The sequence below is a fragment of the Haliotis rubra genome, unplaced genomic scaffold (assembly GCF_003918875.1).
Source record: "Haliotis rubra isolate DU_JTF1 unplaced genomic scaffold, ASM391887v1 Scf120, whole genome shotgun sequence".
NCBI lineage: Eukaryota > Metazoa > Mollusca > Gastropoda > Lepetellida > Haliotidae > Haliotis > Haliotis rubra.
Window position 1 is genome coordinate 730,660 of NW_025765115.1, and position 14,966 is coordinate 745,625.

A 14,966-nucleotide genomic window follows, 5' to 3' on the forward strand; every position below is an offset into this window, starting at 1 on the left:
TTTGAGGACGTACAGTTCGACATTCCTGATTGCATGTACATGCTTCAATAACTCTAATTCACAACGCTCCTGTCCTAATTTATACACGTTTGTGATGGATGTGATTATGTATATATTCACCAATGTATTTTGTAACAATTTTTCTGACACATGCTTCGAATACTGACATCGTGTCCTCTCGGTTTTGCAGCGGTTCATGTCATACTGAATATTGCCTTAGGATTCTGAGTGCTTCGATTTGAAATCAACCTGGTAGCCTGACTTAAACGTATTTTCAACTGGAGGAAAAAAGTAATTTCATCAGTAGGAAACAGTAGATGTACACATATGCATGCTTCCATTGTGTCCAATCCCTGCAGTTATTGATGTTGTGGAGGGAGGGAATGACAGAATGGGTGAGTGAGTTAAGATCGGCAATATTTCAGCCATATCGTGACTACAAACAAGTTATAATTTTACAATAAACAAAGGTTAATTATAAGCATATGTCAGCGAAGGACAGTAAAACAACTAGTTTATGTAAGATTTCAATTTAAAACTAGTATTTAACACTAAAACATTTACTAAAGATGATAATACAATATATAAACAGGCTATATATTACCAACAACTGAAGGTAGATCACCATCCTAGGGACGAATGACAGAATGAAAAGTAGCCTGACGTTCATATTGATATAACGTGTCACAAAGAGTGGATTTATCTGCTACATGATAGATGTTACTGTCATTATTCACTTACAGAGACAAAAAACGTTAGCTTTTTACAGAACAGCTTAAGTTTATTCGTTTGGTCTGAGCTAGAATCTGTGTCTAACAATCAATTACTTATTGGAACACATTTCTTGTCTTTAAAGGCTATACGATACCTATTCAGACGAAGTGCAACACAAATGTATGAAGTCTGACAAATAAGCTTTGTGCCTATATGAAACATTCATTCCCATAACGTCAGCCAAAGAACTCAAAGTCCTTGCTCACATTGTAGATTCAGAAAGACCCACGTCAATCAGTGTGGTAATGGATCGTCTGCAAACTTTATTTTCACGTAAATTTAACTAATCATGTGTGATCCATTAAAATTAAATCTTTATCAGATCACTGTTTTCTGAGTGAGATTACTTTTGTTGTCAGTAAGAATCGATGAACATAAATCATTGTATTATTCTATGGGACAATGGACTGACATTCTATTACCTCTGGGAAAATGTATGAGAAAACCCAGCCTAGTGTCCTACAATAATCTATAAATATTCCGGATAATTTGTTTCACCAACTCTCCTCTTAAAGAATAAATTATTTCCTCTTAAAAAGAAATAACTACCTCATTTCAGGCGAATGAATGTGTCTTTTTTACATCCAATGACATACACATATTACCTCATCATGTTGCTTTAATGAAACATGAGCATGTGTGTGTGAAGGTGCAATGCATTAATACTGAACACTTTAACAAAACCACAAAAGAGTCACAATGCTGCTTATAACCGTTCCAAATCCATTTTTCTCTAAATATCTTTATCTGAAGTGTGATAGTCATGCAAGAAGGAGATACACAAGTTTACAGTCATATTGAATCGATACCCTTTGCAGTCCGTTTCTGGCTTCATAACTCAATAAGATATCTCTCTGACACATCAGACATTACAAACATTATATACTCCGACATTTGTATGTTTAGAACTTCACCTCCAGCCGTTCTTGATAAATTGTCTGCCCATGTGAGCACTTTAATCGATCACCTTGCTTACTCGGAAACGCAAAAATCATTTGTTATGAATTTCGAGAGACTTTGACCAATAGCCAAGAGATCAGAGCAAACACTGTCTATTGACCCGAGTTGAAAATCTATAACCTACACTTTAATATCCTGGAAATCTTGCCTTATTTGTTCTAGGTTCCAAGTGTATGTGTAAGAGATATTATTGCCCTAAAACATGAAATGGAACGTTACAAAATGTGTCAAAAAGGTTTTAAAATGTGCTCTTAACATGTTGCTTAAGTGTGAATCCTTCCACGATTCCAAATATCAAGTGTCCACATTGCATGTTTCAATTTAGAAATCAAAGGCCAAGTAGCGGATTTAAGAGACACTCGAAATTAGGTTTTATTGCATGTACACCCATTTAAAAAGAAAACTTAAAGCATATTTCCTTTCACGGTCATCGGATCCCTTTCCCTATAATTGCAAACACATATCGACGGCTACCAGGATCCTGATACAAAAAGATGTTTTCAAAGACAATCTTTTTTGGGGACTCTGCACTCTTGTAAATTGCTCGTCTCTGTTACAAAAAGTGTTCTCTTCTTTTCACACAGTTGGAAGCATTAACGATTTGTATTTCTAACGCGCACCATTACAGATATTAGTGTGATAAATTCTCCCTCCACAACAAATAGGCTGACTTTGATGACAGGTTTACAGTATTAATAACGAATCGCTGTAAACCCACACAATGTGTTTTGTAAAAGGAAGTACAGGCACCAGATAAATATTTGAGTGGAGCTATCCCGTGTGAAAGTGTTGTGTAAATTCAATAATGTTTTGCGTCCAGGGACCATACATTTGGACAGAGAAGCTTATCGAACAATTAGTTGACTCGTTTGTCCAACTCAGCTTTGCGTACACCCGTCATCTTGCCTTTAAAAATATTTGGTTGTTAGTTTGTACATGTGTGCGATCCACACACTGGTGACATTTAACTTTCGTTGGAATTTGAACATGGCTACCAAACATGCCATATTGGAAATATCAAGACAGTTAGCGAGTATCTATCTGTCTATCAAATTGGTTGTTTCCTTCACATAGTCCGTACTATATATTCCCCACATTTGTACATACACAGAACCAACGTCCAGATATTTCAGTGAACGATATTTCGATATCACCATCGTGTTTCAAGAATGAAACGGGTACGTTGAATCCTTGGGTAATACGTCCAAGTTATTATATTTTTGCATGTGTATTACATACCCATGCATTTTGAAACAAAGCCCCACACCAGTCTCGTTGATTGACTTAACAGCCTTACTGGGTTAAGGTTTCACCTGTTACGAATGTGGAAACCAGTTATGTCTTTCCGCCCGAGACTGTGGTACTTGTGCCTCATTGAACGTATATGGACAAATTTACATATGGCTCATAGGAATCATAATGTAACTATACCTAGGTAACAGACAGAACTTTCGGAACTGATTGTACGATTAACGTTGTTTGTTGCTGTGTATGACTTCACAGATATGTGTTTTTAATTGTAAGACATTCAGTCAGATCTTCTATCGTGTTTCTCAACAACTGATACTGAAAATAGACGTGAAGCATTTATTTTCGTCACGCAATATGCAGTGATATTTTGTAGAATGTTGGCGACTTACACAATGTTATACAGTACAACCAGAAATCATTGAGAATTTAAAGATTGTATATTTGTTTTTTCACTCATTACTCACGTATTAAATGTGAATATTAGCAGAACTTAACTCCAGATTCAAAGACAGGTGAACAGTTAGTATTTTGTCAAGTCACCATGGGCAGCAATGCAGGCTTCAATGCGGCGGGGCATACTACTGATCAAAGAAGTTGGAAAGTCGTGGTCCATCCTGTCCCAATATCGGACCACCTCTTCTTTCATTTCAGCAATATTTGTCAGATTTTTCTGATTGACACTTTCCTTCATATGTCCCCAAACATTTTCTATTGGATTTAGGTCAGGGCTATAGCTTGGCCAATCTAATAATGTCATATTTTGGGTCCGAAACCAGGCCTGTCAATGCTTTGACCGATGTCCTGCTGGAAAATCCAGAATTTCGGACTGTACTTAGGGGCTGATACAAAGGTTTTTCAGTTTGTTTGGTCCAGAATTTCAGTGTATTAGGAAACAGCCACACAGAACTTTCATCTGAGAAAATCACATTGTCCCAGTTAAAATTTCTATGCTGTAAGCACCAGTTCAACCTCCGTTCCTTAGTTCAGGTTTCGTGATCGGTGATGGAGTTCCTAGACTTTTCTGCCAACTTGTATAAGTTTTCTAAACTCCTTCGTTTGTTTTTAGAAACAAGAATACCAAGCCGCCTCCTGTCACCGAAAATCAATTTTTTGCGCCTACCTGCGCCTCCCTGGTGCTCAATAGCATATCCATTTGCAATATTTTTCAAAACACGATCAACAGTGGACAAAGGGATGCCTGTTCTACTTGAAATCACTTTAGCTGATCTGATGTCCTTGTTATAATACTCTAAAATCAACTTCCTCTTCTCTAAATCATCCATACTGAGGCTCACTGAAAATGTCGTCTGCTAGCAAGTAAGCAAAGGGGGATAACTCTTGACAACTAATGAAAAAGGATTAACGGAGTTGTCTCTCTTGAATGAAACCAAGCACTTGATAGCTGGTCACGGTTGTTTATACTAGAAATCAAATTAAACATATTCCTAAAATTCTCAATAATTTCTGGTCATACTATAGTACATGTATGTCTATGTAAAATTATACACATCCAGGTAGCCATAACTGCATTTAGAAAGCATCATTCCTTGCAAACCTACAATCTTCTAGCAATAGTACAAGTGTCTGAAATACTAACTTGTATAGTAATATCCTACTCAAAATAATATTTTTAAATAACTTTAGTTTGCATTTAAAAGTGAGTGAGTTCAGTTTTACGCCGCACTCAGCAATATTCCAGCTATATGGCGGCGGTCTGTAAATAATCGAGTCAGTACCAGTATGCAGTGATCAACAGCATGAGCATCGATCTACTCAGTTGGTATAGGATGACATGTGTCAACCAAGCAAGCGAGCCTGACCACTCTTGTATTTAAAAAGAAGGGTTAACACGAAATACCCAATATACACGTTTTGAAATACAGTAAAGTACGTTTATAGCGAACTAACAAACTGATTTGTTTTGTCCCGGTCACGTGTATATTTATTTATTTTGTATGTGCATCTAAAATAACAGTACCTTGCTGTTCGTTATCATCACAGAAGTCTGTATCAGGGATTCCGATGTATGCATGTTGATGTGATTAAACTATTTGGAATTGACGTTAGAGGTAATGAGAGACACACTGGCAATACAGTACAGTAATGAAACGTTCGATGCTATTGATAGGTACGTGTTAAATTGACATCCAGGATGGACCCCACGTCTATGACGATGTCACTGTCGTCCGAAAATATATTTAACAAGGCAGACATTCTGACATATCATTAGAATTATTCGATCTTCGAACTTCTGACGTAAAGAGGCAATGGCATCGAAATCACAAGCACACGTGACTGTTGACATCATAGCCTTCCCAGGAATGATTCAAAACCAGACATATAAGACGAACATTCATAAGAATGGGATATAGAAGTGCGTCCTTCGTCCACCTGAGCTGAGATTTTGTTAAAACAAGTAAACAATTAAATCCAGCGTAGGATCGAAAATATAAACACTGCACACTGACAAACTAGAAACGTTACATAAATGTAGGGGATCATGAAATATTCATTGTGGGCTTGTTGAAACGTAAGGTTAGGCAAATAGAGTTATATTTTCTTGATACACCAGAAATAACTGGAAAGTCGGTGTTTGGCGGGCTATGATATGTGTGAAGAGATACAGATGAAGACACTTAGATAATGAAACTATGCTGTATAAGACAGCTTAAAACATCGGGCAGCTGGTTAAAAAGGTGGTCTTAAACTTCAAATTAGCGGATCTAAACCAACATTCCAATATCCTTTTCTTTGTAAAATGTCTGTGGGTAAATCATAGATCCCCCTAATCATACTTCCAGTACCATTATTGAACACTACATTGTCGGTTCCACATTAATTCAGTTATTATAGGCTAATATACACTCGGTAAATAGGGAATGTTTGCAAAATGAAATTTCAAGACGCGAAACATTGTGTCAGATCATTTTTTAGTGACGGAAATACGATGTTGAATCCATCTATACCTGTAGAGTGGACCAGTTACAATGCTAGTGTCATGAAATCGTTACTTGGACAAATGACATCTTTTGGGAAAGATGTTCACGTCCGCTACCGGTCAGATATGAAGACTGTTATTTGTAATACTGTGTTTCATCTGCTACCAGATTATTACAAAACACCTCTATGCTTTTAAATTACGTAAACAAAATCGATACATTATTGAACTCATATATTTGGACTCCTGTCATTGTGGAATATTACATGAGATATTGTCTGGAATCCAGCTCATATTGATATGCGCGGAAATAGGATTGCAGATCAACACATGGGAAACCTGACTTCCAATATCCGGAGATAACGAAATCAGAATTCAGACCCGAGCCAAAGGATTTCGACTTTGTTTCAGTCAGATATTTTACTCAAAGCTTGCAACAGTTGTGGGATGCTGGGACACCTGGCAGACATATGAATACGATGTGCCCTTTGTAAAATCAACAGGACAGATCGCAACGAACGATAGAAAAGTTACAAGTAGAAGACTTCGTCTTGGACACTGTGGGTTAAATGCTCACCACACTGCCATTGATAAAGAGGTCTCCACTGTATGTAATCATGTAATGAAAATGCAAACGAGACAGTCTATCTTTGTAATTTCCTGAATACTCCCTTTTCTCCAATTACACTCCTTTGACCCAACGTAGTATATGGTTCAATTCGGCAGTCACTATTCGGCTTTGCCATTAGACTTCAGAACAATTTAATATGTATGACAGAATTTAATGTACAAACATTGTGTATGGATATTTAAAACATTTTAACGATTGATCTATTTTTGACGGATCTCCTTCCTTGTGGAATGAGTTCTTAGTTCAAAACTGAATAGTGAATAGAGTACACAGTACACAGTAAGCAGATTCCTCAATCATCTAAAAATCATTGCTCAGGTTCCTCTTGTTCATATTTGGGTTCTTAGTTCAGAACTGAAATAGTGAATAGAGTAGACAGTAAGCAGATTCCTTAATCATCTCAAAATCATTGCTCAGGTTCCTCTTGTTCACATTTGGGTTCTTAGTTCAGAACTGAAATAGTGAATAGAGTAGACAGTAAGCAGATTCCTCAATCATCTCAAAATCATTGCTCAGGTTCCTCTTGTTCACATTTGGGTTTTAGTTCATTTGAAATAGTGAATAGAGTAGACAGTAAGAGATTCCTCAATCATCTAAAAATCATTGCTCACGTTCCTCTTGTTCACATTTGGTGTCTTCTAGAAACCAAACCCTACGACCCTACGACCTCTACTGCTAAGGGTTTGTTTACATAACTATAAAATCCTCACTCATTCTAATAACCTTTAAAATGAGCTTACCAGTAATATCCTAGAGATTTTGATGCATGTAAATATGTATGTGATAAAGATATGAATTGTCTTTTTCAAGTCTAGAATATGTAGTGGTACTGGAAATAATGGGAATCATGAGTAAATGTAAGCAGTCTCAATGGTGAATTGTTTCTGCATTTAAAGAGGCAGGCTAACTGGTAATCCTTCAAAGTATCAACTTTGACTGAAGTTTGTCAACTACTACATTGTATCCATCTTCTACTAGGAACATTAGTATGTATATGACTTTATGCAAATTTCATGGACGCCATAATTACACCTACACAGTGGCTCACTTTCAAACAGTCTACAAATTACAATGTCTAGCCCTCCAGTTGAAATGGACACAACGTCGTGAGTTCCCCTTGACATGTAAATATATATCCCGGTTCTAGTGCCTTTGATGTGCATTGGACTACCCCAGAAATCAGCAGTGACTGCCTTTCGTAGTACATTTTGAACGACGACCAATGGCATCTGGCATTTCATAGGATCAGTCGCTATTTGCAATCACTCGCTTGTTTGTTTGTCAAATCAATATACCAAATATGGTCAGTGGCACACACATCTCATATTGGTCCAGATGTTTGTTTAATTAGCCACTGCTACGTTCTCTGAAGTCGTGTTAATATGATGATCATTAATAATCATATGATATATCGTGCAATTGTCTGAGGCACGTTTCTGAGTGTTGGAATCGGATCCCTGCATTTAAATATATTCAATGAACACGAAACATTTTGTCGTGTAAAGATTTGATAACAATATATCCATTTATTTTTTTGTTTTAAATAACATTAGTGAGTGAGTGCGTTTAGTTTTACGCCGCACACAGCAATATTCCAGCAGTGTATGGTGGCGGTCTGTACATAATCGAGTCTGGACCAGACATTCCAGTGATAAACAGCATGAGCATCGATCTACGCAATTAGGAACCGATGACATGTATCAATCAAGTCAGCGAGCCTGACCACCCGATCCCGTTAGTCGCCTCATACAAGCATGGGTTACTGAAGTTTAAATAACAATAATGATAACAGACAAGGCGTTGAACTTTCAATCAAAATTATACTTACATCATTGATATGTACATACTTAGGTGCAATACAATACATGGTTAAGTTGTATTCAACTAAAACTACGGAGGACATGATTATGTCAATGAAGTTGAACCCAGTAGTTGTATTTGCAGAACAATACGACGAGCTGATGAAAACTCGAAAAATATGTCTTGTTGCCACGTCACAGTTACGAGAAGAAGATTGTGGATACTTCCAAATATAGAATATTAAAGAGAGACATGCATGATGTTCACATTGAAAACGATTTGGTGCGTGTTTGTTCTTCTAGAATTTGTCTATTGTGTGTACCTATTAGCTTAACGTTTTTGATTATTTATCATTCAAATTACGTGTGGACATGGAATGGGAGACGATGAACAAGGCTATATCCTAAAGTTGAGGGGCATTATCGACAGTTACTGCGTTCTGAACCGGCTAACAAGAATGGTTTCATGTATATTTATTAGAAGAACATTGTCAGGATTCAAAGTGACACGTTTTATTGACCATTTTGACACTGTCATGCTCGTTGAATAATATTGATCACACTTTACTAAAAAGTCACATGTGACTCAAATATTAGTTGACAGGAGAGCAACAACACCTACCCCCCTGCCCTCATGCAGCACACGTGGTAAACTCAAACGAAACGAAAGTCTCTCGAAAATCATGTCAGCGTTTTCAAAGAAATTACGGTAGGGATGGGTATGCATAATATATGGGACAGCCATTAAAGCTATATAGAGGAACTTTGCAAAAAGGTTGGGGTGGTTGTCAAAACCTAAAAGTCGTGAAGATCTCCATCGTAACTGTAGTTCTTCGAAGGCACACGGTCATGAGATGGAGCTGTCTAATGCAAGTACATTTGAACAATTAAAACGTTGCTTCTTATTATCACATCAGAAACCAAATGTCATCAGTGTAATGAAACTATTTACCTGAGAAACACTTTTAGTCTGGGAACATGTGATCGTTTGAATAATGTGCTGGCGTGCATGTCATGTTTACCTGATACTTTACTATTTAAGTATTTGAAACACTGAATTTTTTCAAAACTATTTTTTGGATATTGCTGCAATGGGTAAGTTGACCATATTTCCAGACATATGAACATTGAAGGCCGTTGTAATGAATAATATTATTCTTGTATTGATGTGGGTATGTGTGCCTTTAAGCGTACAAGCGCGTACATTGCGTACATCGTTGCTCAGTGTGTGAATATCTGGATTGTCTATTACTGAAGTTATTATTCATATTGACGAACATGCGATTAAACAACCCCAAAAAAACCCCACAAAAACAAACATGATTTTGTTACAAAGGTGAATTAAGAATTGTCAAGAGAAGATCATATAACTTGTCTTTGTGTCGTCCCAAAATATTAAATAAATACATAAGATGACCATTCATACATTCCCTATTCTCATCGGGCGAAAACATTTAAAGCCCCTTTCAACGCACGTGTTTGCTTTCAGCCTTTTCCCACAGATTACCGTAGATTTGGGTGCATGAATACACACTTCAGAATCATGATGTGTATACAAAGAAGTATATTTCCTGACGAATACATAATATGATCCAATTAAAAATACGCTAAGCAGATGTTGTATTATTGACGAACAACCTTTGCAACACACACACATTGCTTCAGTCAATCATGTTACCAGCATACATAATACAATTACTACAGGTTAGGAACAAACAGAAACCATAACCATTGTAACAGTTTGTTCTTGTTTCAATTATCTGCAATAGATTTCTTGGGATTTTTTGCCGAGCATGTAATATAGACCAGATGAAGCTATTTCCAGAATAACACGTCGTTCGTTATTGGTATGATAAACCCAGAGTCGTGTATCCAGTGTTTGTTTTGCCTCGGGGACGTACGGACACAGACAAATGTGAGGTACCTCCACAACACTGTCTGCTGGACGCTGGGGAAGCCAAATGACAGTGAAATGTTATCAAATTATCAAGTAGTACAGAAATGGTCTTCCGTAACAACATCGTAAAAGCTCTTTGAAGATGTTGCTCCAGGTTAAATGATGCTTCCAATTTTAAAGACAACTTTCCGACAAAAATACAAAAGAAGGATTTAACATTGTTATCTCAATATATCGTAAAAGGGGTACGTGGTAAGCATGCACTTTGCTTAAAATAAAATGCTTGATGTGGTCAATAATGGTGTGCTGGTTACGAAGACGCACGCCAGTAACATATGCATATTCATATAATTGATGGTGCTTAGATAATTTCTAAAGCGTGTGTTTGCTACACACTACTACCCCTGGGCGCAAGGAGTACTTCGCCAGCAAATGTCGTTCGTGTTATATACGTTTGGGGGCACTTCTGGTCGATGGTAGGTAACTAGCCTTGGGTCCTGTCTATTTCAGACTGTGACATGTCCCAGAGTCACGTTAATGTAATTTACATACTGGGATGAATCTAATTGTATAGGCCTGACAGGCAGGTGCCAAATTGCCAAACGCCCAATCTTTTTACTTAATATTTTTTGTTCAAAATCAATTTTAGCATCAGCTAACAACGTTTTGCATTATTCGGGCATGAGCAGAAACTGAGATGACTTGATTACATTAGGAGATCCAAATACCGTTAACGTTATACTTACAGTATTTTCTCTTTACGTCTCTGGTTTTAGGGATGGAATAACGTCACCAAGCGGAATAGCGTCAACTAAATTGGATATGACATTTATGAATGTATAAATGTGGACTGAAGTCTTGCGAATAGCAATATTGACAAGAGTGTGATGGTAAACATCATATTTCACGTCAAAAGGTGCAGCTTCTTGGTACATTACATATTAACATCGGAAAAGGTTTACCTTGCAAAACAGTCCGGCGTACTAAATTTAATGTATGTCACGAATAGGCTGGGTGTTTTACCATTTACGAGCTTCTAAGTGTAGCCAAATTTGATCACTTCCATATGCAACAATTAAATGTTTCAGATCTTACTTTATTGATGTTCTGCAATTTCTGTCTCTCTTTTGCTAGGAAATGCCTCTCCTGAGATCCGTGTGCGGGAACCTCAGTTTACAACGATGTCAGGCTCAATAAACCACAAGAAAGGAGATCTGGCGATACTGTACTGCTCTGTTCAGAATCTTGGTGAACGAACGGTAAGCAGTATTGGCAGTTGGTGTCAGTTACATGGATCTCGTTCCTTGCAATTTTTAAACATCAAAAGCATATCTATGAGACCTTGGTGTAAATGAAAGAAAAATGTTATCTCAAAGATAAAAAACCCTCAGGTGTGCTATTGTTGAAACCTGTGGTTTTAGCTGAGTGAAAAAATACACGTATACCGTCTGGTGCGTGACAGGACAAGTAATCTAGATAATGATGGGGTAAATAGGGAAAGTTCTTACGCATTCAAAACGAAAGTAATTGTTATGCTAAACAAAAAGGCCAGGGTCCGATTGCTTAGAGCAAAATAAAGATAGAAATAGTGAAGCATATGAGATCAGACGTAAGTTCAAGTATAATGTCCTTATTTGACCTATCTTAAGCACTCATGATAAAGCACACAATGAAATGCTCTATGCAATTTGGGGAGAATTCCCTGGGGTCAAACCACTCTATTCCTATATATCTGGGCAGTTGGATTGCTAAATGGCCTGGAATGATAACTGAAAATCGGCCGTGTGTCTAGCTGATTCCTGATCGAAGATGTAGGAGTCATGAGGGATTCCCCTGTCATTGACTCACAACGCTTGGCTTCGACCAATGTCTACTTACTTTTCTTGAATAATTCCTCGTTGCATGAGTTCGGCATAATCCCCAATGCCCTTCACAAGCTTTTGCAAATCCTCTCCGGACAAATTAAAAATCCAGACGGTGATTTGGCATTTTAAATTCCGACTGAGAATGTTCTGGTTCTGGGGAGATTTCAGTTATTAGTTTTGCTGGTTACATATAAGTAGAAAGTATGTCATGTTTTATGAGTAGTGACCGCAATTCATAAAAGATGTCAACCCATTTCAGTAACGATTGAAAGCCTCTGACACTTACACAAGTATAAATGTCTTCAGTTCTGATCACCCATCACACAGACTTTGCGTTTTGTACTCGTGGAATAATTCGTTCTATGCCCATTTAAACATTCAATGCCTTCGTTTAAGATGGGGTCGATGTAATATCCTCTTCTATTCATAGAAACTGACATTACATTCATCATTTGTAGCTGAAGGATAATATCCTTATCATCAATCTCAGTCCACAGACATTCTTAGATGCTGCTGTAAGAGTTGCATGCATCAATTTTCTTTCTATAGAAAGATGTTTCTTCTGAAACGACTCGGTCACAAACAAGTGAGTCCGGAATCGGCGACTTTTTTTCTCTTTTAAACTATTACCTAATATTGAATGGTCTTACCATTACCAGATATATCCAAAGTAGGGTGTTTCTATACGCCCAGATAGTATGTTATGCAAAATATACGTCGTATTTGATACGCTGTGAAACTACAGGAAGATACACCAAGACAATGGATGTAAGTGATCGATGTGGCAAGAACGTTTCGAAGACATCATGTTTACAAACTCAACATTGTGACAGTGGCTTTTGACAGCACGTCGATTGTCACTCAGAATTGGTTATCGTATTCCGGGAACCAAACTATACAAGACACCAAACTGAGCATGTTCAATCATGAAGCATGATTGATTATGAATCGTTTTCAACGTACTGAACGTTACGTGTCATAGGTATATTCAGGTGGGCACATCTCACTGCAGTAGTATTGCCGAACCTCTGCATGTTTCTCAATCTGTCATCAGTAGATTCTTACACCAATAACAGTAGAAATAATGTCAATGGTCCACACACGCTTCTAAGGTCAACAATTTCAGCCCAGGCTGATGAACAGAACGATGGCATTAAAAAATCGGTTGCAAACTGTCTCTCAGATACGTGGCCGGTTGCAACAGGCAACTAGTGTAAGAGAACACGCTCAGAAAGTGCAAAGTCGTCTGTAGGGCATGTGAATGTGTCATCATTAGCGCGTCATATGAATCTTGATGAAAGGATTATATTGACATTAGTACTGTGATAATCGACGCAGACTGCTATCAAATTTTCTAACGAATCAAGGTTCATTCTCAAATTCCATCCGAACATGCCTAAAGGAATGCCTATATGTCTGCAAAAGAGGTGGTTCTAATCTATGCAAATTCCGACTTGACCCCGGCCTCTTTATGACCTCTAGTGTGACCTCTTATGAGCGTTTTATGGACGTTATAACACGATCGATTTGGGGTGGATGGCCCCATAATAGGTGGGTATGTGATGGTATCACAAAGACTTGCCATACTGCCCTTCGTAATGTCCATATCAAAGACATCACCGTTGGACCACTCGTTTTGCCATGTGTTGGGCAACGTTTCATCGTTCAGCATGATAATGCAAGTGCTCATCTTACCAGTGATTGTGACCCGATTAGTCCAACATCAGAATATCCATGTCATGCTATGGTCATCTCAATCAAGACCTTTCCCCCAATGACCCACTGGGAACGTCACTGACAGACCTGTACGTCAACCAATCACCCATGTGTTCCATGTGTGAACATGACACTGGTCGACTCACTGGACATTCCACAGGGAATTTGTGAATGTCTGGTGAAAGGACGTGGCTTTAATTTATTCAAATTCCGATTTTCCCCGACCCTTTTATGACCTAGTAGTGTGTCACTATATCATCACACCCACTATTGGAACCCATTACAACTAATCGTCTACTCCCCAGCTGGGATGATGATCATATCATTTCCATTTTCTAATACCATATGGGTCAGTAGATATGTCTCTATCATTCCCACTATCCCTGATGTTTTTGGCATAATGCATTTAAACCCGCTAAAATATAGAATGAAACAAAAACCAGAAACTCTTGTCTGATTGCACAAGCTTTGCATATCTATGTTAAGCTGACATTATAATTATCCCAGATGTGTTAAACGACGAGAAAGTGCACTACATGGTAACAATTGCGGGTTCAAGAGAACTTTAAACTTTGTCACTCGCATCAGTTCGGACCTGTCTGGACCAGATTTACATCGTTCTAACGAAGTGGGTGGATCAGTTACTCTTTTCCGGTTACTGTCTCAACCTCACTGATTTAATTCACTGTAACATTAATCAGTGAGAAGAATCTACACCATACACGCAAGCTGGATACAAAGTACTTTTGAAAGATTATGTCCATTGCGGGAACACTAAGTGTAAGTTAAGAGACAGATTATGTCTGTGATGGCGTGGCCTCCACAGTCACCTGCCAGCTTGAAAAAACGCCTTGTCTGTGAGGAGTCAATACACGTAAACCGATCCTCGTATCATGCGGTCCGCTCTCTCTGGAGCATGTGACCATCGTTGTCTGGAACCTCGTGATAACCAAGGCTATGTCACATGAAATACCTCATGCATCAAGAATGGTGTATATGTCCTATTGGGTACCCCATGAAGAGAACATTTCACGTTACTCTACTTCAGTGGGACGGAGAAGATATAGTTTTACCCTGCATCGGCATCGTTTAATCTCTTCTAAGCGGAAATACTTAACGTTTTATTTACAACGAC

General features: G+C 38.0%; 1 protein-coding gene across 1 annotated transcript in view; it reads left to right on the forward strand.

Annotated features, from left to right (window-relative positions):
* The window catches only part of LOC124263306, a 63,257-nt gene that overhangs the window by 33,587 nt on the left and 14,704 nt on the right, over nucleotides 1–14,966 (forward strand). The window contains exon 2 of the mRNA XM_046697894.1: nucleotides 11,385–11,509. Within this exon, the coding sequence (XP_046553850.1) occupies nucleotides 11,385–11,509 (125 nt within the window). The remainder of the gene's footprint in view (nucleotides 1–11,384; nucleotides 11,510–14,966) is intronic.